We start from the raw sequence: 23,033 nt of genomic DNA, 5'->3' as shown, positions 1-23,033 counted from the left end.
TGAAATCCCTTTTTTGCAAGACCAGCCATCTTTTTTTTTTTTTTTTTAAAGATTTTTAATTTATTTATTTGACAGAGATAGACAGCCAGCGAGAGAGGGAACACAAGCAGGGGGAGTGGGAGAGGAAGAAGCAGGCTCATAGCGGAGGAGCCTGATGTGGGGCTTGATCCCAGAACACCGGGATCACGCCCTGAGCTGAAGGCAGACGCTTAACGAGCCACCCAGGCGCCCCAAGACCAGCCATCTTAACAGAGTATTTTTCTGAGACAACTTTTTCTTTGTCAATGTGTTTTTTTCTACTGAAAATAACTCCTAAATAATGAAACAGTAGAAGAAAACATATCAACAAAATGTTTAACAACCACATTGCTTACGCATTACAGAGAGAGATCTAGAAGGCAATGCATGTTGATTCACTTTGTATCTTGTAATTACCTCTTATACCACTGATGGTTAGGATCAGGCAGCCTCTCCCCACGTGAGCACATACTACGAACACTTTGTACACAATTTCACAAGTTCACAGCCCTCATGAAGCCTATTTATGCACTCCACTTTCAAATACGGTAACAATTTTCAGACTGACTCATTTTTTTCACGTACATCCTAGAAACGCCACTTTCTCACAGTCTGCAACTTATTTTATAAGCGAACCAGTCTTACCAGTTAAAAACTACCTAGAATACTAATGAGCACAAACACATCTGGCTTGAAAACATTTTATTAAACATTTTTGGATGTGGCTTCCTACCTTTTAAGTTTAAGAATAAAAAAGACATTTCAATACAAACAAATCTATACTGAAGTTTTTTTCCTTTGTGTAAAGAAATACGAATGAACTGTGTGTTAATATTTAAAAGCAAAGTAGTTTACTGCCAAAACTTTAAATATCTCAAGAGCACAACAAATTCTAAACGCACTAGGAGCATGTTGTTACTTCCACATTCTTGGGAAGGGTAAACCAGTAGCTTGTCTATGGCTTAGGCTCTGTTTCCATGGTGCTTTCTTGAGTTTCTTCTACCTCTGAGAGCTTTTCATCATCTGCAATTGAGAAAGAACCATAAAACTTTAGTCAAATTTGCTTAAATTATATGTTTAGTGAATACATGACAACATTTTTATCCTTTATTAGTCATATGTCTAAAACAAAGACAGCAAAATGGCAGCCTATGACTGTCACCAGCCCACACAGTGTTTGGTTTTCGAAAGTGCTGTTTTGGTTGTCGGTACTCATTAGTTAAGTCAAAATGTAAAATTTATGTCATAGAACACACTAAAAAAAAAAAAAAAAACAAACTAGGTTTTAGGTTTTTCTTAAAAATAATAAGGTCAGATAACATAGAAATTTCCAATTGGAGACAGTCAATACAAACAAAGAGCAAGTCTCCAGTTCCCCAAAGCACCTTCCATTCACTGACTATGCAAATGTGCTTATGCACTAATTACTCCACTCACTTACCATCGCCTGCGTTCTGAATTGTTACTTTATAGCAACAAACTATAATAAACCAAGAAGAATTCCAAATCTATCATCCTTGAATTTCTCTTAATGTGAACCACTGAATATGTATTTTTTTTTTTTAAAGATTTTATTTATTTATTCGACAGAGATAGCCAGCGAGAGAGGGAACACAAGCAGGGGGAGTGGGAGAGGGAGAAGCAGGCTCCCAGCAGAGGAGCCTGATGTGGGGCTCGATCCCAGAACGCCGGGATCACGCCCTGAGCCGAAGGCAGACGCTTAACCGCTGTGCCACTTAGGTGCCCCCACTGAATATGTATTTTAAATCATGTATTACCACACATTCAGGCTTTTCTGCATATATGCAGAAAGCTGAACAGCATGAATACTTCTAACATCATCCAGCTATACTCCTGTTCTGAAACTGAAGGTGTACTCTCTCAACAAGATGTAGATTTTAGAAGGCATGCCCCTGGATCACTCAAAAGTCTTTATAAGCATTCTGTGACTATTTCTACTTACTTTCTAGCGTCTGCTGAAGTTCGTGGATGGTACTAAGTAGAACGTGAAACTGTTTCCGTCTCAATTCCAGCTGTGTTAACAAGAAAAAAATTAATACACATTGATCTATACACATATACATATCACAGAGACTAATATACGTGTGCAAATACCTTATCTTCAACACTTTCTTTAATATGTGAAAGATGCTCTAGTTCCTTTCCCAGAGACTCTAGTTCCCTGAAAATAATAAAACAGTGTTATAGTTTGCTAATTGGGGGAATAGAAGTCATAACTGATACCTAACTTTTTAGTTACTAAATAGTATTTTAAAAATTAAAAGAAAAAGGGTAAGAAGTTATTACACTCCATTATGATGAAACATTGAAGCTAGGGACGATCTCTTCTTAAATTCTAAGTATGTACTTTTTTTATTAAAATCAAATTTCTAGAGACTTTTTAAAACCTAAGAAAACACAGATAGAATATCACACCCCAAGAATTGATAACTTTTTTTTTTTTTAAAGATTTTATTTATTTATTCGACAGAGATAGAGACAGCCAGCGAGAGAGGGAACACAAGTAGGGGGAGTGGGAGAAGAAGAAGCAGGCTCATAGCGGAGGAGCCTGATGTAGGGCTCGATCCCATAACGCCGGGATCACACCCTGAGCCGAAGGCAGACGCTTAACTGCTGTGCCACCCAGGCGCCCCAAGAATTGATAACTTTTAACATTTTATCATACTTATTTGACAAAAAAAGTCTTTTTTTTTTTAAAATATTTTATTTATTTATTTGACAGAGAGAGAGACAGCCAGCGAGAGAGGAAACACAAGCAGGGGGAGTGGGAGAGGAAGAAGCAGGCTCATAGCAGAAGAGCCTGATGTGGGGCTCGATCCCAGAACGCCGGGAGCACGCCCTGAGCCGAAGGCAGACGCTTAACGACTGCGCCACCCAGGCGCCCCCGACAAAAAAAGTCTTCTTTTTTTTCCCTTGGTAAAAGAAATAAAACATTGTAGATTAACTTGAAATCCTCTTAGAACCTCACTGGCTGTCCTTTATCCCAGACCTTTTTTCCTCCTCTACTCCCCACTCAGTCAATCAGTCACTATATCATTTCAATCCTTTTTCATACATATATTTGTCTCTCTAAATAATATATGGTATTAGTATATAATGGGGGGTTAGTTTTTTTTTTTAAGATTTTATTTATTTATTTATTTGACAGAGAGTGAGAGAGCACAAGCAGGCGGAGCAGCAGAGCAAGAGGGAGAAGCAGGCTCCCCGACGAGCAGGTAGCCCGACTCGGGGCTCGAGCCCAGGATCCTGGGATTATGACCTGAGCCAAGGGCAGATGCCACCCAGGTGCCCCTGAGATCTGAGTTTAAAAAGTGTATATCTAGTTTATCCTTTTAAACTGTTCACTTAGTATTCTGTTATATATATAGTGTACCACATTTTATTTATCTACTCTCCTTTGATATATATTATATGCATTTATTTTAGAACTGTAGACAGTAAGATCCAAGGAAGGAAAAAACTCAATCAAGCGGTATTAGAATATGCAATTTGAAAGATCTGACCCCTCCTTCTAAAACATATTACGTACTCCCATAAAAACGGGATGCATAGGCTAGTATGTAAACATTTGTATATAAAGATTCGCTTCTTTCAAAGTAAGCTCTAAACTTACTTTAATGTCTCATGCCGGTCTGGATGGTGCTGGATCACTTTCGCCAAAGCATCATATTCTGAAATATACAAAAATAATTACCAAATGAAGGGTTTCTTTGAACACGGATATAAAAAAAAGGCATAATATCACTGATCTCTCCTAATCACTTTCTCAGTGCATAAAGAATGAAAACACTGAAGGATGGAAAGAGTACTGCCAATGTCACTTGGTTCAACTATAACTATAATGATACATGATTTCAAAACTGTTCCAAACAAGGTCTTTTGCCCCCACTCTGTTTTTCCACTTACCTATCCCTGGGCAAGATATAAGAGGCCAGCATAGCAGAAGTGAACTTAAGCCGTTTATCGATCACTAAGGAGACCGATTCTGAAAAGGATCTTTTTCACTATTTGCCCAGCAAAGATCAGCGAGGTCAATATATCCCACCATTCATTTCAGATCTTAACAATGGCAAATTACACTTCTCATTCTCGTTCTAAAGGTAAAGATTTAAGAAATTTAGAAACAATTTAAAATTCAAAAATGACAGAATTCCTTCTTTCTGTTTGACTGAGACCTCCAAGTTTCCCTGTTATTTCCTGTTAACCTTGAGATGATGAATGGCAGCATTCATTTAAAAGCCTCAACTAATCTAGAAAAACACTGAAACCTTTTTAAACGATTTTAGAATTGATAATAATTATTAAATAAGTTGGTATATCCTGCTGTAAATCGGCCACTGAACTTGAACACGTGTATTTTCTAACAAGTTCAAAAACCAATTTTAAAAAATAAGGAATTAAATATCTTACTTGGCTCATTATAAAGTAAAATCCACTGTTTTGGAAATCAGCATATTAATCCAACAAAAGTGTTACTTTTAATAAAATTTTTTTGGATTACAAAATAATACATGATCAGTGCAGGAAAAAAAAAAAAAGGACCCTAAGCCATAAAAACCCACAGACCCAAAATAACCATTAACATTTTCTATTTCCTTCTAGTTTTTCATATATAGGTCACAATTGTGATTATGCATTATATTTTTTATCTTCCTTCCTTCCTTCCTTCCTTCCTTCCTTCCTTCCTTCCTTCCTTTCTTTCTTTTCTTTCTTTTCTTTCTTTCTTTCTTTTTTTAAAGATTTTATTTATTTGACAGAGAGAGACAGCCAGTGAGAGAGGGAACACAAGCAGGGGGAGTGGGAGAGGAAGAAGCAGGCTCCCAGCGGAGCCTGGAGCCCGATGTTGGGCTTGTCGGGCTGGTTCCATCCCAGGACCCTGGGATCACGCCCTGAGCTGAAGGCAGACGCTTAACGACTGAGCCACCCAGGTGCCCCCGTTCTTTCAATTTACATTATAGGAGGAGCAATGCCCTGGCCATTAAAATTATTTTGAAATAGTTTTTATGGACTGCAACAAGGACATACCCTAATTAAAAAACAAAAGAAGGGCGCCTGGGTGGCTCGGTAGGTTAAGCATCTGCCTTCCGCTCAGGTCATGATCCCAGGACCCTGGGATCCAGCCCGCATTGGGCTCCTTGCTCATAGGGGAGCCTGCTTCTCCCTCTCCCTCTGTTGCTCCCCCTGCTGTGCTGTGTCAAATAAATGAATAAAATCTTAAACACACACACACACACACACACACACACACACACACCCCAAGAAACAAAAACAAAAGAGATCAGGACAAAGCTAAACTTTAACCTTCCTCTTATTACCGATTTCAGCAGCTTGCAAATGTTTGCTTGCTTTGTACTTAATAAAAACTCACTGGACTTAAATTCTTTTCTTTCTTTCTGGAAAGTAACTCCATGAAACAAACAAATTACAAACAAAACCTTAGGTCTAGCGTCCTTGTGTGAGTTGCCTTTGCTGATTAACCATAACATTACTTAGGCAAAGGGGTCTGAAGACAGTAAAAAAAAAAAAAAAAAAAAAAAAAAAAAAAAAGAAGGAAAAAAAAGAATTCTTTAGAAATATTTGGTTTTAAAAAAATAAATATTTGGATAATCAATACAATCCAGCAAAAAAAAAAAAATGTTTTTCAGCATAGTCTTCCTTCTCCACTATTTTAAAGAATAATACAGTTTTAAAGAATTAGGTTTATCTCCTAATTCTTTTTAATAATTCAGATTGATTCTTGCTGAAGATTTTACCACACAACATTAAAAAATGCATTAAAATAGTACTCAGTAATAAAGTATTTGCACACTAAATCCCACAAAACCCTTACCTTGGCGATTTTTTCGTATTCGCTTTGCTTGAAGAATTTGCTTTTTGCACTCAGCAATTTTTTCATGTGCTCCAGCAATGCTACATTCTATATGAAAAGGTTTTTTTAAAGACAGTTGCAACAACATGTACAATCTTCATCCATTTTCAATTTTAAAATGTGTTTTTAAATTAAGTTCCATTGCTAATAAAATAGATGCTGGTGTTTAAAAAACAGCCATAACCCAAAGTACTGTAATCATATCAGAATACATTTTTGTAACTAACATTTACTATATTCTTTCTATTTATATTGTCATTGTTATTATTTTACCACTAACCAAAGAAAAATGAGGAGATATTGTCTCCTTTAGACCGTAAAAATTAAATTACATGGAAACATTAATTGCTTTAAATTTCTTTACCTATTTCTTTGTAAATTTTTTCATAGTTTTCCATTTCTCTGAGATTCATATCATATACCAGCAAAGTTTTGCCCATTGAAAATTCACATTGGGACAGTGTGCTCAGCATACGTTGGTACTGGCTGTATCTAATGGAAAAGAGAGAAACGGAATAAAGATTTTTGGTAAATACCAAAGTCGAACTATTATATATTACAATGCAGGCAGAACTACCAAGTTCTGAGAGAATCATTTGCTTTATTTAAAACAAGTTACAGTATCTTTCTCTTATGTTTAATTTTTCCTAATGGCATGTACTTGAATTTATAAACTGCTTTAGTTACAAGTGCAACGATGGGACTGCTGTTCTTATCAATATAAGCTTAATTTAAACAACTACTCGTTTGCATTTTGTACTTTTTAAAATGTTTTAATCAAGGGGCGAATGGGTGGCTCAGCCAATTAAGCTTCTGCCTTCAGCTCAGGTCAGGATCTCCTGGTCCTGGGATCCAGCCCCGTGTGGGCCTCTCTGCTCAGTGGGGAGTCGGCTTCTCCCTCTCACTCTCCCTATGTTCTCCCTCTCTCTTTCTCTCAAATAAATAAAATCTTGGACAAAAATGTTTTAATCAAGATGAATTTTTTATCCTCACAACTTTCTTTGCACAATTTTTTCACTCTTTACAATGATTTATGTGAAAAGCTAATTCAAATGAGGGAAATTTTTCTAAGGCAAAAAAAGTTATTAAATATATATAAAACCTTGCAATATATAAAAACTTTTTATTAGCTTATAAAAGAAAGAGAAAATAGGGGACCTGGCTGACTCAGTCGGTAGCGCAGATGACTCTTGATCTCAGAGTCCTGAGTTCAAGCCCCACATTGGGCTTAGAGCTTACTTAAAGAAAAGGGTTGCTGGAGGGGAAGCGGTGGAGATGGGGTAACTGGGTGATGGACATTGGGGAGGGTACATGTTGTAAAGAGCACTGGGAATTATACAGGACTGATGAATCACAGACCTGTACCCCTAAAACAAGTAATATATTTTATGTTAATTAATTGAATTTAAATTAAAAAAATAAAGTAATGCAATAGTGTCTCCAATATTTGATGTAAAAAAAGAAAAAAAATTTAAAAAGAGAAAATTTCATTTAGTTTGTCTAACTAAATGCTAAACGTGACCAAATTAATGAGCCAGAATTTAATCCTTATTTCTTACCACTACACCTTCTGCACATTTTAATAAACATAAAGCAGGCCTCTGAAGAAAATAAGGGCCAGAAAAACCTACACTTGATTCACCCAGAGCTGCCTCCACTAGACAATTGAAGGTGAGTGAAAATCTGAAATACTGACAGGGCTGTATACGCGGTCTAAACTCTGATCAGGACATCGGTATAGAAACAACAGTGAGATGAAATACCCCTCTTCCTGGGACCCAGAGTTGCACCATTTAATGAAACTTTTCACGAGCAGATTGATTCTCCGATCATCTCCAGCGCCGTCTCCATCAATTAGGAGACGCTTCCGTATGACTTCGTCTGGAGGGAAAAAGAACAGCGTGAATTAAAATGATGGTCTGGTTCTTGTTGACTTTCAGGGACAAATAACCAATATCACAACTTACTCATTCATCCAAAAGAAAACCACTGAGACTCGAGTATACTTCAAGCCACTAAACGGTAGACTTAAAATGGTTAAGATGGCAACCTTTATGGTATGCAGGCTTTACTACACTTTACATGTATCTTTTTATGTCAATTTAAAGACAGTTATTGAGTGACTACTGTGTGCGGGCAGTGTCCTAGGGGTCGGGGTGACTACCTGCACTCATGGAACTAGTTTTCTGCTGGGCTGCTGAGTAGAAATCGTTTTCAGGTATCACCAAGGACATAAGCCCATAGTTCTTGGAGAACTTTGATTTGGAAAAACCTGTTCACACAGAAGGAGGGCTGAAGTGTTCCCATCTCTGACTAGTGTGAGGTAGTGGTAAAAGGCACAGAAAGAAAAGATTCGAAAGATGTAGTGGGAGACGGCGAAAAGAATGAGAGATGGGTCAGAGAAACAGGAATGGATCTGTAAAAAAAAAAAAAAAAAGTGTAATTTAGTTATTACATTTGTAATGTTTCTTTCCCCATGAAGACTTTTTTTTTTTCTTTTTTAACAAGTCTGTCTCACTTTTGCTTCAAGGGAAAGAAAAAGAAAATGAAATCAAAGAGCATGGCAGATAATAATGATGCGTAATAAGTGGGGCTCCAATCTGCCTGCCTGGCAGCCCTGAGCTAGTGTTCTTGCTGGACAAAATAATGCTGGATCACGACAAGAGAAGGCAGACTGAAACCCAATAAAACATGATTTAAAAAAAATTTATTTATTTGAGAGAGAGAGAGTTCGTGCACATGGGGGAAAGGAGAGAATCCCTAAGCAGACTCTCCACTAAGCAGCGAGCCCGACCAAGGGCTGGATCCCATGATTCATAAGATCATGACCTGAGCCAAAACCAGTGTCGGAGGCTTAACCAGCCGAGCCACCCAGGTACCCCAAACATAATTTTCATCTATCAGATTAGCAAAGATCAAAATACCCAATAAAAAGTGTTGGCAAGGATACTGAGAAACTGCACTTACATATGCTGATGGAATGGAGATTGGTAGGCTCTTTCTGGGGCAAACGGGCTATCACAAACAAGATTTTAAGTGCACATATCTCTTGGACCCCAGAACTCCAATTCTAGGAATTAATCCCCTAGATACCATGTGCATCCACCAACAAAGATAAATGTAAACACATGTTCTTAGTGCTCTTTGTAGTAGAAAGACTGCGAGCCTAAACATGGACCAGTAAGAGACTGGTTAGATTATGAAAACTTCGTGTAATGTAATATGACGCAGCCGAGAGAGTGGATGTATATACCAATGGCAAGAAATCTCCTTTGGTGCAAAGTGAAATGAAAACGAAACAGGTGCAGAGATGCACACAGTTTGCTGTCATTTGTGTGGAAAAGGGGGGAGGCTGTGTATGTGCGTGTGTGCACGTGCACACATCACACGTTACGTGTGTATTCAGAGAATATCTTTGGAAAGAATGCAAGAAAATGGTAACAGTGGTTTCTTCTGGTGAGAGGGACTACAGCGGGGATGAGAAAAAATGTAATTTTCTATATCATTTCACAGAATTGTGTTTGTTTCTCACCATGTGCGTGCATTATTTTTAAAAAATATTTTAAAGTGTGATTAATGCCTAGAGAGCCTGCACGATGAATCAACATCAAAATCTTGAAACAATAGTTCCTGTGTGTAGGCAGAAGTATTTTTGAGCGCAGGTGCAGCGGAGATAAACTTTGGAAGGCAGGTGGCTGCAGTTTTAAAATCTGCTCTGTGACAACATCAGATAAACATTTTTAGAATTGGGTTTTGTTCTCAGAGTCATGGCTTTGACAGGCAGCTCAAGTTATCAATTTATCAGGTATTTTAATTTTACACTTTAAAATACAAACTAATGCTTTCAGTTTTTGACCTCCAACACTGTTATTTGAAGAGCCTGAGACAAAACAGTCCTCAAAGGGATTAAAATGCAGAAAATGAACTGATTTTATTTTTTTTATCACAAACATGCTTTAACTTTGTTAAAAACAAACATCCAGCCGGTGAGCAGTCTGTTCGACGCCGTTCAACTCCTTTCCTTTCTTTTGTTCAGTTTCTCATTTTCTTAGCTCTGCTCTTCCGACCCCCCAAAACCCCCATCTTCCTCCTAGATACCTGGTCATCCTACTTTACTGAGGACTAGAAAATTGGGGAATGAGTACCCTAAGGGGGAAACTATTATCACAGCTGGTTTTTCAAGAGATTTTTAAAGTTTGGTGGCTAGTAAAAATGTTTCAAGCACATTTTGTGATCATTCCAGCTGTAGAGTTAAGAACTGTGTACTTTTATATATGCAATAGCCCAATTATAAAAGTTTTTGAAAAATGTTTAGAACACTGTACAGGCCAAATAAACTTGGGGAAAAGGTTTATGAGGGCCAGTCCTGTGTCTTATTCATTCTGTTTCCTTCCCAACCTCTCACACTGTGTCTTTACGCTTCCGATGTGCAATAAATATTCTTAAATTGGATTTGTGGTGCCTGCTTGGGACCATCTGCCCTCTGAAGAATTTCGTCTCAATAAAATACTAACAAAGACCAGCAGACAACATCTTATTTTCAGGTCCAAAGCAGAGACTTCTCTTCTCGTACAAAAGATACGAATACTTGATCAACGGGCAGATGTGTCCATAGGGTACCAGAGTAGTTCTAAGGATGTGAGATAAAGACCTGAGCTCTTTGGCTCTAGGTAGAGAAATAACATGCATATGAACACACACGCAGAGGAGGCTGGGATTCTTAAATGAATGACAGGGACATGCACCAGAAGAGATTAGGAGGACAACTACCTTTGGCTTGGGGGAATCAGGGGAAGTGGAATTTGGGCTGCTCTTCTCATACTTAAAAATCATCAGTCAATGGGATGCCTGGATGGCTCAGTCCGTTAAATGTCGACTCTTGGTTTTCTACTCAGGTCGTGATCTCAGGGTCTGTGATCAAGCCCCGCGTCAGGCTCCACACTCAGCACAGAGTCCGCTTGTCCCTCTTTCTCTGCTCCCCACCCTGCCTGTGTTCTCTCTCTCAAATAAATAAATAAATAAAATCTTTGGGGTGCCTGCGTGGCTTAGTTGGTTAAGCATCTGCCTTCAGCTCAGGTCATAATCCCAGGGTCCCGGGATCAAGCCCTGCATCAGGATCCCTACTCAGTGGGGAGTCTGCTTCTCCGTCTCCCCCTGCTTGTGCTTTCTCTCTCTCTCACTTGCTCACTCTCAAATAAAAATAAACAAAATCTTTAAAAAAATCATCAATCACGAAAGCTAAAAGGTATTTTTAACAAAATCTACTTAATCTTCAAATAACATATACCCTTTGGCCCAACAATCCTAGATAAACTTGTACATATGCAATATGACTATGTCGATCAACAGGGGGCTAGATAAATTTTGGTACAAGAACATGATGGAATACTACGAAGCCATAAAAAAGAACCCCAAAGAATGAGGAAATGTCTATGGGCTGATACAGAGAGATCACGTAAGATAACCTGATAAAAGAACAAGGTGAGGAACAGTATGTACGGCATGTTCCTTTCACACATAAATGGGGAGAATGAGAATATAGGCTTATATTCATACAAATACCCTGGAATGATATACAAGAAACTAATAAAAGGGGTTACCAAGGGAGAGGGGCAGTGTAAGTGGGACAGAGAACAGGCTGGAAGATGGGGAAATATCTTTTTGCATTATTTGATTTTTGAACCATTTGAACACAAAATCTGTCAGCTGTTGTTTGAAAAAGCTATAATTGTGGTGATGGTATCACAGGTGTCTGCATATGTCCAGATGCATCAAATTGCACACATTAAATACTCAGTTCTTTGTATAAAATTGTCCCTCAGTAAAGCTATTTAAAAAAAAAAAAAGAGGGGTGCTTGGATGGCTCAGTCAGTAGAGCATACAACTCTTAATCTTGGGGTTGTGAGTTAGAGCTCCATGCCAGGTGTAGAGGCTATGTAAAAAAGTAAAATCTTTGGGGCACCTGGGTGGCGCAGTCAGTTGAGCATCCGAAACTTGATTTCGGCACAGGTTGTGATCTCAGGGTTGTGAGATCAAGCCCCACATGGGGCTCTATGCTCATCACGGAGTCTACTTAAGACTTTCTCTCCCGGGGGCGCCTGGGTAGCTCAGTCGTTAGGCATCTGCCTTCGGCTCAGGTCATGATCCCAGGGCACCTAGGCATTGGCCCCTGCCTTTTCCTAACCAAGTGTCTGCTCAGTCCTAACCTGCCTCAGGACCTGTGATTCTAATCTCTAATTTTCATGCCATTTTAGCTCCTACTGCATGTTTTTTGGTAGCTTCCTAATAGCTTCCCTGCCTTGGGCTTTTCCCAGCTGTAGTCCATTTTGTACACTGCCCAGAGCTTAATCCTCCAAAGTCTTGCTCCTAAACCTTTAGCAACTACCAGTTGCCTGCCAGCAAAGTCCAAGTCCACTAGCATGGCATTCACTAGTGCAGACTCCCACATTGTGACCTCTTTCTGTCCTTGGGTCCCAAGATTTGTCCAGCCTCCTTAATGTTCTCATGTGCAAATACATGTTCTAGCCTTTCACTCCCCACCTCTGCTAGAGCTCACAGCTTTCTCCTTGTCTGGGATGGGGACAGGGAAGGGACTTTGGCTTGCTTTTGAATTTTTTTCCCTTTTCAAATATTTATTTATTTAAAGTTTTTTTTTTTTTTAAGATTTATTTGGCAGGGGGTGGCAAAGGGAGCGAGTCTTTTTTTTTTTTTTTTTAAGATTTTATTAATGTATTTGACAGAGAGAGAGAGAGAGACAGCGACAGAAGGAACACAAGCAGGGGGAGTGGGAGAGGGAGAAGCAGACTCCCACTGAGCAGGGAGCCCAAACGTGGGGCTCGATCCCGGGACCCTGGGATCATGACCTGAGCCGAAGGCAGATGCCTAACGACTGAGCCACCCAGGTGTCCCCGGGAGAGAAAGTCTTAAGTAGACCCCGTGATGAGCACAGAGCCCCATGTGGGGCTTGATCTCACAACCCTGAGATCACAACCTGTGCCGAAATCAAGTTTCGGATGCTCAACTGACTGCGCCACCCAGGTGCCCCAAAGATTTTACTTTTTTACGTAGCCTCTACACCCAACATGGAGCTCTAACTCACAACCCCAAGATTAAGAGTTGTATGCTCTACTGACTGGCTGCTGATGGTTCCTAACACAGATGACATGAGTATTATTATTTTAATGGTACCTCATCAATTACTGCTAGACTGAACACACCTAAAACATGCTTTGTTTACTATATACATTGACTTCATAAATTATCATCATGCTTGAAGCTCTCTATAAGCAACTTAAATGCTAATATTATTAATTCCAGCAGACCTTGGCCCACCCTTTATAAAAACAGTAAGATGGCTTAGAAACTATTTTAATGATGTTATCAGTATCACTCCTTAGTTGTCATGATTGCTTTCTTTACTGACTATGAGGATCAATGCCATCTGGAAAAGCTTTTAAAGATTTTATTTATTTGTCAGAGAGCGAGAAAGAACACAAGCAGGGGGAGCAGCAGGCAGAGGAAGAAGCAGGCTCCACGCTAAGCAATGAACCCAATGTGGGACTCGATCCCAGGACTCTGGGATCATGACCTGAGCGGAAGGCAGATGCTTAACCAGCTGAGCCACGCAGGCATCCCTGGAAAAGCTTTTAACCGCAAATACCTAATATCTGCCCCGAGACTGGTGCTTTTCTACCTGATTTCAGGCTTGTAGGAAGTTTTCCTACTGGATTCAGTTACATGTTATGCTGTGATTATACCTACAAAATGTCAGCCATTCAAAATCACTTTAAAATCAATTATGACACATATATGCTAATAAACAAACATTTACTCATCAATTTGGGATACATTTTAGACCCCTTTTTGTCTTATATGACCTATACCTAGAAAAAAATAACATAATTACTTATGACACTAAATAAACCTCAAAACGTCCTTTCAAGGGGTTAGATTTATAATACCCCATTTTCCATAAACAGAGAGACAGGAAGAAATGACTGCTTTACAGTCACTAGACCTCTCTCCTTCTCCAAGCCCCTGCTCAGAGGATACTGCTATTTTAGCTGTTCTCATTTTATCATGGACAGGACAATCTCTCATAAACCCAGACTTTCAAAACCCATCATTGTTACTCTCTCACAGTAGCTCTTAAAATCTTGATTACAAAACAAGTTTTCAGAACATCTTGGAGCAAATATTCAAAATAGGAAAAAGGAAAACAATTTGGAAGATAATGCTGGGCCAACTTTCAAGACACTTATTTCTTTAGGGCTAGCTCAAGGCTTGACAACCAGTAGCAAGAGTGTCACTGTTAATGTGACTTCCTCCTAGGGCTAATCTACCCTCAGGTGTGCCTTTCTAAACTGCTAGACCTCACAGCACAGCAATCTCACCTCCTCTTAGGAAACAGTAATCCTGTGACCTGCCAGTGGAGATTAGCATTTGCTTTCTCTAAGCACTTTAGCAAGGAATTGTTAGCATGGAAATGCACCACTGGTTTCTTCTTGGTGTTCCTAAAAGCTCTGGATCCAAACTGAAAACCATGGGAAGGGACAACAGTTTATTTAACACTTTGAGACAGGGTGAATTTGAAACAGCTGGCTACTGCAGCAATGTAGCAGTATGTACCAAAATTAAAAAATACATATATTCTTTGACCCGTCTTCTAGAAATTATTTCCACAGGTGTGTGAAGACATCTATACAAATATCTCCATTGGAGGGGCGCCTGGGTAGCGCAGTCATTAAAGCGTCTGCCTTCGGCTCAGGGCGTGATCCCGGCGTGCCGGGATCGAGTCCCACATCGGGCTCCTCTGCTGGGAGCCTGCTTCTTCCTCTCTCACTCCCCTGCTGTGTTCCCTCTCTCGCTGGCTGTCTCTCTGTCACATAAATAAATAAAATCTTTAAAAAAAAAAAATATCTCCATTGGAATACTACTTGTAAGAGTGAAAAACTGAAAATATCTAAATGCTTAGATGTTTACTAGAGAATTTTTTAAAACATTTTATTTATTAGAGAGAGAGAGAGAGCACGAGCCAGTGCGGGCACACAAGGGGGTAGGAGCAGGAGAGGGAGAAGCAGACTCCCCGCTGAGCAGGGAGTCTGATGTCGGGCTCAATCCCAGGACTCTAAGATGATGATTTGAGCCAAAGGCAGATGCTTAACTAACTGAGCCACCCAGGCGCCCGGAGAATAAATTTTAAAAATGTAATAGAATACTACACATTGATACAAAAGAAAGAGCTCCAAGATAAAATGATTATAGAAGTATAACACAGAAGAGTGTGTAAATGTTTGTTTATAATTTTAAAGTATATATACATAGTGGCCAACCAACATATACATAATGCTTGCAATATGCTAAGTGTGGTTTTTTACATATAAATACACTTAATCTGCACAAGAGCCCTATAAAGTAGATATTACCACCTCTATTTTACCAGTGAAGGAACTGAAAGTTGCTCAAATTAAATGTCACCGGAAATATGGAGTAGAGCTTAGATTGAAACTCACAAGTTTGGCACAAGTTTGCTTTTTACCCTTTATAGGCACTTAAAAATCATTCTGAAAAGGTACACCAAAAACCAGTTAATAGTGATTACCTCTGGGAGGAGGGGCTAGCCATGGAAAGTGAAGAGGGGAGAGTTTTCACTTGTCACTTGGTGTGTTATTTTTCTTGAATTGTCTGACATGCATTTCTTTTTAAAAATACTAATAGTGGCTATCTGGAGAGTGAGCTTATTGGTCATTTTGAGGATTTTTCTTCCTTTCTTCTGCATTATAAGTTCCATGCAATGTTCTCTAATGAATCCATGATGTGTTAACGAGAAAAAAGAAAACTGGCTTGACTTGACCTACAAGAGCAGAGACTAGGGCCATGTAAAAACAGTGAGCATGCAGATTCCTTTTAGATTTATCATTGGGTCGCTACCGCTCATGGGTTATTAAGCTGAATTACTTATGTCTAATTGTTTTAGGTTACTTACGGTAAAATAACACGGAGCCCCTCCTTTCATGAAGCTTAAAATCACTAAAAGGATTTTGAAGGCCAACATATTAAGAAGTTACAAAGAAGCAGTGGAAAGAACAGTAAATAAGATGGTTTGCTTTCTCCATGTAAATATTAACCTCTCGTGAGATAGCATAGGGCTAGTCTAAATATATTGCTAATGTGAAAGTCAATTACTTAAACCAAAATTAAATTAAAAAAATTTTTTTTCAAAAAGCAAAAAAATAGTGCTGAGGTCCTTTTGTTTTTCTCTAGATTTACTTAAATGTTTAGAGGGTGGTGCTAATAATAATAAAGTCAAGGTTGGAACTCCAATTTTGCTTTGAAAAGCCATTTATCTTGGCTAAAGAAACATTATTTAATACTTGCACTGCATCAGTAACCCCTGTGCTGGGATTACAGCCGAGGGAACAAAGTGGTGAAATCCATTGGTGCTAGGGGAAAAAAAAGCCAAGTAAATCCCATGACCACAAATGTCCAATTAACATTGGATCAGCAATTGAAATAGGAATAACAGCAGCAACAGGCACTTATATAGCGTTTATACACTCCTATTTGAGGACCGTACATCTCGTTTGTTCCTTTCATTCCGGACAGTGTCCTGGTTTGGACAAGAGATTAAGTAGTCAATTTCAAAGTTCTTTACCTATATTATCACACTTCACCCTTGAAGAAACCCTATAAAGTGTGTATTATTATCTTCATTTTACAGATGAGTAGTGTCATTTCTGCCATAGGAAAATATACACAATCACATTATTAGAAAGTCACAGTACGGTTCCATTATTCGGTCATATTGTTCGTAGGCATGTTAAAAACCATTATTTCAAGTTTTAACGAGCATATATCCAAGCATTATACTTTCTAATTAAAAAGCAAAAACACATATACAATAGAATATTACTCAGCCATAAAAAAGGAAATCTTGTCATTTGTAAAACCATGGATGGACCCTGAGGGTATTATGCTAAATGAAACAAGTCAGACAGGGAAAAACAACTACCATATGATTTCACTTATATGTGGCATCTAAAAAACAAATGAACAAACAATACAAAAAAAAAAAAAAAGAAAGAAAGAAAACCCATACAGAGAACAGATTAGTGGTTATTAGAGGGACAGGGTTACTGCAGGGAAGGCGAAATGAGGGAAGTGGGTCAATTGAATGGTGATGGATGATAACTAGGCTTATCACAACAACCACTTTGTAGTGCATACAAATATCAAATTATGTTGTACACCTGAAACTAATGTTATATACTAATTTTACCTCAATTAAAAAAAATACTGTCAAAACCAACAAGCTCTATTCAATGGAATGTACAGACACACCCTGCTCCTGCCGCCGCCTTCTCATCTCCCATCTGTGCTCTGGCACATTGATGTATGTATCAATGTTCTCTGTACTGCAAAAAGCGCTTCTGGGCGGTGTAGTCGGTTAAGCGTCTGACTCTTGATTTCAGCTCAGGTCATGATCTCAGGGTCATGAGATTTAAGCCTTGGCTTGTATTGGGCATGGAGCCTGCTTAAGATTCTCTCTTTCTCTCTCCCTCAAAAAAAAAAAAAAAGTGCTTCTGAAATGATTTCTATCAGGGTACTAACACTGCTTAACACCCTTTAAATTAACACATACAAAATACAAACTGTGAACATAGCTTAAGTTAACAGTGACAACATCTAAACTGTTTTTCAGGGCTGCCTGGGTGGCTCAGATGGTTAAGTGTCTGCCTTCAGCTCAGGTCATGATCTCCAGGTCCTGGGATCAAGCCCCATGACCCGGCTCCCAGTTCAGCGGGGAGTCTGCTTCTCCCTCTCCCTCGGCCTCTCGCCCGGCATGTGCTCTCTCAGATGAATAAGTAAAATCCTTTAAAAACAAATTGTTTTTTGGTTAGCCAAATGCTGGGGTGGCAACAGGGGAGGAGAGAGAATGACTGCCAAGAACTAGCTACATGACAGTCAAACGCTTCCCAGGGCCTCCATTTTGCCATGTATAAAATGGTAGTGTTGGTGATAATATCTATAGTTCAGTATCCATAGATAACAATATCACGTCTCTCTCCTTCCCTCTGAGGAGGGCAGTTCCTCAAATTAACCAGTGTCCTTGTACAGGGTGCAGGAAATAAAGAGCTTCTCCTCTAAGAGCTCCCAGTCCGAATGGCTAGGCAAACCCATGTGGAAGGATTACATGAGGGCACAGCATCTTTCCAGGCACCTCCAATTTGTAAGAGGGCATTAGCTGTCCTTTAAGCTCCAGAGACAGGTACTGGTACTCCTCCAAGAACTTGTCAGGATGACTGAGCTATTCAGGCCACTCCTGTCTTCTTAGCCGCCCTCATCTTAATCCAAACCCACCCTGACTCTTGGAATACTTCTTGCTGGCCTCCCTGCTTCCATTCTTGTTTTCCTAGACTCCATTCCCCACACAGCAACCCAAAATGATCAAAAAGAAGTATGGGATCCCTAATTTGTCTGTTTAAAATCCTCCAATCATATCTAAGTACCCACAGAAGACAATCCAATCTCCTTTCCAAGGCTTAGGTGGCTCTGGACAAGCTCCTGTTTACTTCTCTGACCTCCTTTTGTATCATATCCCTCCTGACCCACCTGGATACCAACCCTTATCTTATTCCTTAAACTTATTCCTTATCTTCTCTGAAGGGCAGAGCTTATTTTTGCCTCAGGCCTTTGTACGAGTTGTAACCTGTCCTGAATCCTTTCCTGGACTCTTCACAGGGTTGATGCCTTCAGGCCTTACTCTAAGGGTCACTTTACAGAGAGGTCATATCTGACTGTTGGCCGCCCTCCCCCTTTATGGTCTTTCATATCCTATCCAGTTCATTCTCAGAACTTATGTAATTTCAGAACTTAATTATGTTTTTTCTCAGAAATTATCTTATTACGTATTTGATTGCACACTATTGCTTCTGTCCGCCAAGCAGAAGTCGGGTCTTCCTCAGTAGTTTACTGCTGTAGACAGTACCTTGAATTGGGCGCAGAGAGTATGCAATACATTGTTGACCTATCATACCCACTACTCATTTCTGCTTGATTTTTACCAAAAGCTCAGTTGAGGAAAACCATGTTTACAGAGGACTGCCTGAAAAAGTTGTACTTCATCCATTCTTCTATGACCTAAATATTCTTAAAACAAATTTGCAAAAAAAACCCTTGCTCTGAATTAAGGCAGTGCCGCAGAAGTATTCGGCTACACCACATGACCTATTGGCTTTAGGATGCCTTTCTAAATTGTTATTTAGCCTTCTTTGACCTAGTCAGGGATGTGCTAAGAAACAGCCCTATGATCATCGGTGCTGATAAGAGGTTAAAGATATGACACTAGCTTTTCTTTATGGGGACCCTAACGATCAACTTTATCTCTAGTGTTTTAATCAGAAAGAATTGCTTGTACTGTGTATCTAATGTTGCCTTCTCTCCTGTACACAAGAGCACAGAGTGGACCAGGTCCCACCTCTTGCTATGAACTAGTAGAGAAACAAGTCACTGCTGGCTGTCTTAATTAACGTACCAGATTCTACCCACTGCATTTTGAGGATCACCCCACTTCTAACTTCCTCTTGTTTTCCTTCCTCTCAATGTTCTTTTTGCCCTGTTTTCTCATGAATTTATTTTATATGTTTTCACACTATGGTGAGCTGCCTTAAATATTTTCTAGAAAATGTCATTTAACTAAATTAAGTATTAAGGGCTACAACAGTAATATGCATAAAATATTATGGTTAATAGGTGAAAGATCAACTGTTCTGGAAAAGATGAATATTTGAGGTGGGTCTTGAATACATGCCAGTTACCAGGCAGAAAAGGGCAATCTGTGCAAATACAGAGATGAAGAAGGCACAGTCCTAATCAAAGGAAAATTAAGGAAAGATGACTAAACCGATTCTTAACGTTTAATAGTATTTGCTGAACATTATTATATGTAGGACTCAGTGCAAAGCACTACAACTTTTATTGCATTTAAACCTCTAAACAACCTTATGAGATAGATTTTATTATCCTCATTTACAAAGAATGAAACTGAGGCTCAAAGAGGTTAATTAAGCTAAGCAAGATCAGACAGCTTATTAGGGGCAGAGTGGGTACTCCCGTGGCCTCTAACATCCACTCAACCACTTAAGTCCTGGCATTCTACCTCATTCTACTTCTCTGTATTCCCTCTTTGTCTGAGTTCCCATTATCTCTTACTAGGACTAGTGCAGCAGTAACTGAGAGACTGGATGCACAGAAGGGAGGGACAAGAACTCTGGAGCCAGACTGCCTGGTTTTGAGCTCAGGCTCTACACCTTACTAACTGCACAAACGTGGACAAGTTGCTTAACCTCCGTGTGTCCCAGTTTCATCTGTGAAGTGGAGTTAATAATTAGAACACTCCTTGACACATGATGAATACTGTATGCTACAGAGAACTTAACTCCACTCTTCCCTTCCCCTCATCATTCCTCACATAGTACATACAGCATGTGGGGGGGTGTTTGTTCATTTTTTTAACGCAATTCTGATCACACAGCACCAATGTTAAAAACTACTGATTCCCATTGCCCTCAGAAATCTCTGGCTACAACTTTTTAAATTCTAGCCAATATTTATCGTCTCTTGAGTTTTTCCAGCACTTCGGGTCTTTGCACAAGTGGTTCCCCACCTGGAACACCAGTCCAACTACAACTATTTATTCTTCAAAAATGGGATTAACAGTAACTGTCTTAGGGAAGCTGATCTTTGAGAGTGGATAAACAATCTTTGCTACATGCTCCCACAGTTCCCACCCTTGTACTCCCCTTGTGGTAACATTTGCCACCCTTAAAACTAATTATCCAAGGTGTCTTTCCCCAGACTGCAACCTAAGAGGGGGGGAAAAGGTCTTGCTTGTTGGTTCTGGACTGTAATTCCAAGGCCTAGCCTAGATAGGATAAATAAAACTGGAATGAAGCAAAGTTAGAATTTCCCATGAAGGTCCTGGACCTTTAAGATTAGTCTCCCACTTCACTACCTGTTATCACAAATTTAGGTCTATTACTCTTCTTCCCATTGCAGGCCCTTTAATATGGAAATTCTGTCTACCTCTAACTTTTCAGAAATGGCCTCTCCACAGGCATCTACCTTTACTGGTCACCCTCTCTTCAAATACACATAGCACCCCTAGACATCCCCTTCCCAGTTGTTAAAGGACTTCCTTCCTCTGTTACCAAATACTTTCTTAGGTTCTCCCTCCAGTTGCCCATTATGCCTGTCCACCTTCCCCAAGGTGGCACCCTATTTTATTTCTACTCTCAGTTCATAGATCACCCCCTGGGTCTCTGCACCCAGGGTCCACCTTTCCTAAACTATCCTCACAACTTTCCACAAACCCCGTGTCTGCCTGCTGACTCTCCTCCCATTCCTGCCCACAAGCCACCGTCCCCAACACATATACACAGACAAATCTTTTATTGTCTGGATCTACCCCAGGTGGCCTCACCCCCCATGCACACTCTGATTGTCCTCCAGATACCCCCGTCCACATCTACCCTTTTTAGATATTATCTCTATCTCCCTCTCCCTATGTCCAGTCCGGGGCTAGTTCTCAGGCCTCACTGCGATCCACACCACTATCTGGGGGCCCTTCCTAACCTGTCCAGAAGACTCCTCCAGGTGTCACCCTCTGTACGCTGACACCCTTTGTACTCGAGTCTTGGAACCTCCCCGTTCGTCTGCTCTTGGTCCCAAACTTCCACCCCATCCCTAAAGTTCTCACACCCTCCAGCCCACCACAGGCCCTCCGGACCCCCGGCGGCAGGGTCTCCACCTCTCCTCCCCCTCGCCACTCCTTGGACCCCATATTCTCACCAAGTGTTCCCTCACCACATCCGCCGATGGCCTGGACCCCTTCCCGGTACCACCCGCCCACGCGCCGCTGCCACCGTTCCCGGGCCCCCACGTGTGCTCCCAGCCCCCCGACCATCCTCCCAGCACACCCTCCGCAGGCCCGGCGCGGCCTCCGAAGAGCGGGCCGGGAGTCCGAGGGGCTCCAAGGGGGACCAGGCGTCCGGGGAGAGGCCCGAAGGACCCGGAGGAAGCGTCCGGGAAAGGCCGGCTATCCGAGGGGTCTGATCGCGGAGGCCGAGGGGCTCCCGGACGCAGCCGGGGAGGCCGGGGGGCTCGTGGGAGGCCGGGGAGGCCGAGGGGCTCGGGGGAGCGGGCCGGGGTGGCGGCGAGCGGGCCTCACCGTCAGTCACGGCTCCCATGGCGTGCGCGGCGGCGGCGGCGGCGCAAGCTGAGGCGGCGGTTGGCGGCGGCGGAGGTCAAACTCCCACAATGCAGCCGGGTAAACAGCCATGGAGGAGGAGGCGGCGGCGCCCGCGGCCGCCCGCTCCGACGCCTGAGCCGCGCCGCGCCGCCGCCGCCGCCGCCGCCTCCGCGGGATCCGCGCTCCCCCCCGCTCCCCGCGCTCCCTGCACGGCCAGGGGGCGGCCGCGGCCGGCGCGTGTGGGGGCGAGGCCAGCGGGCGGCGGCGGCCTCGGCTGCAGCCCCGGCCCCCGCCGCCCCCCCTGTCGCCCCCGCCCGGCCCACGCCCAGAGGCCGCCCCGGAGGCCGCCGCCAGCCGCCAGGTGAGCTCGCACGGCCGCCGCCGGGACTGCGGGGGCTGCGGGCCGCCAGGCTCTCGGCCCCCCGCGGCTTCCTGGGGAAGGGGACCGCCGCCCCCGCCGCCGCATCCCGGCTGCTGCAGCTGGGGGTGCGCTCGTTCCGCGGGTGGGGGTGGTGGTTGGGGAGGGCGGCGGGGACGCCCGGACGCGGTTGGCCCGGGAGGCGCTCAGGTCTAGGGGTACTGAGGGGGCGCAGCGCGAGGGTCCCTGAGAAGTTGGCGCCCACGCGCACCCGGGCGGGTCTCGAACGTGGGCACTTGCGCCGGGCGCGGTCGGCGAGCCGCAAAGGCCCCGGGTTCCAGGTCGCGCGGTTCCGGCCCCTGGGGCCGCCCCCTTCCCTCCCGGGCTCTGGCGGGTGCTCGGCGACGGGGAAAGAGAAACTTGGAGACCTCCGGGAGGAGTTGGCGGAGCGACGCGGGAGCGCGGTGCTGGCCGACCCCCCGGGGCCCTGGGAGCCCGTCGGTGATCTGGATGGGGTG

General features: G+C 42.0%; 2 protein-coding genes across 8 annotated transcripts in view; one reads left to right on the top strand and one right to left on the bottom strand.

Annotated features, from left to right (window-relative positions):
* Positions 1-846: 846 nt before the first annotated feature.
* THOC7 (THO complex subunit 7) lies at positions 847-22,297 on the bottom strand. 3 transcript variants are annotated; one of them, XM_045807519.2, is made up of 8 exons: positions 22,137-22,297; positions 7,672-7,789; positions 6,273-6,400; positions 5,870-5,956; positions 3,653-3,710; positions 2,134-2,200; positions 1,982-2,051; positions 847-1,041 (listed from the first exon to the last, which is right to left on the bottom strand). In XM_045807519.2, the coding sequence occupies exons 1-8, from the start codon at positions 22,153-22,155 to the stop codon at positions 974-976; spliced, it is 615 nt and encodes a 204-aa protein (XP_045663475.1). In that variant the 5' UTR covers positions 22,156-22,297; the 3' UTR covers positions 847-973. The 3 variants fall into 3 exon arrangements, with proteins under 3 accessions (XP_045663475.1, XP_087723010.1, XP_087723009.1); XM_087866884.1 differs by lacking the exon at positions 22,137-22,297 and having other exon boundaries at positions 7,605-7,730; XM_087866883.1 differs by lacking the exons at positions 847-1,041; positions 1,982-2,051; positions 2,134-2,200 and adding an exon at positions 2,442-2,951.
* Positions 22,298-22,394: 97 nt separating this feature from the next.
* The window catches only part of ATXN7 (ataxin 7), a 147,882-nt gene continuing 147,243 nt past the window's right edge, over positions 22,395-23,033 (top strand). For 4 of the 5 annotated variants that reach the window (XM_045807526.2, XM_087866881.1, XM_087866882.1 and 1 more), the window contains exon 1: positions 22,395-22,518. The gene's annotated coding sequence lies outside the window, so the exon portion shown is untranslated. Of the gene's footprint in view, positions 22,519-22,679; positions 23,031-23,033 lie in introns of those variants that run through there. The other variant, XM_045807527.2, reaches the window with a different exon arrangement.

This window comes from Ursus americanus, chromosome 14, assembly GCF_024610735.1.
Source record: "Ursus americanus isolate L20-20 chromosome 14, mUrsAme1.1.p, whole genome shotgun sequence".
Taxonomy (NCBI): Eukaryota; Metazoa; Chordata; class Mammalia; order Carnivora; family Ursidae; genus Ursus; species Ursus americanus.
The sequence above is the reverse complement of the archived record's forward strand: the minus strand, read 5'-3'. Positions and strand labels throughout refer to the sequence as shown.

Excerpts from the sequence above, each read along its gene's own strand:
- THOC7 (XM_045807519.2), bottom strand. Across the intron at positions 2,201-3,652 it reads GACCGGCATGAGACATTAAA|GGAACTAGAGTCTCTGGGAA; the intron begins GTAAGTTTAGAG and ends TATTATTTTCAG. Across the intron at positions 2,052-2,133 it reads AAGAAAGTGTTGAAGATAAG|CTGGAATTGAGACGGAAACA; the intron begins GTATTTGCACAC and ends TTGTTAACACAG.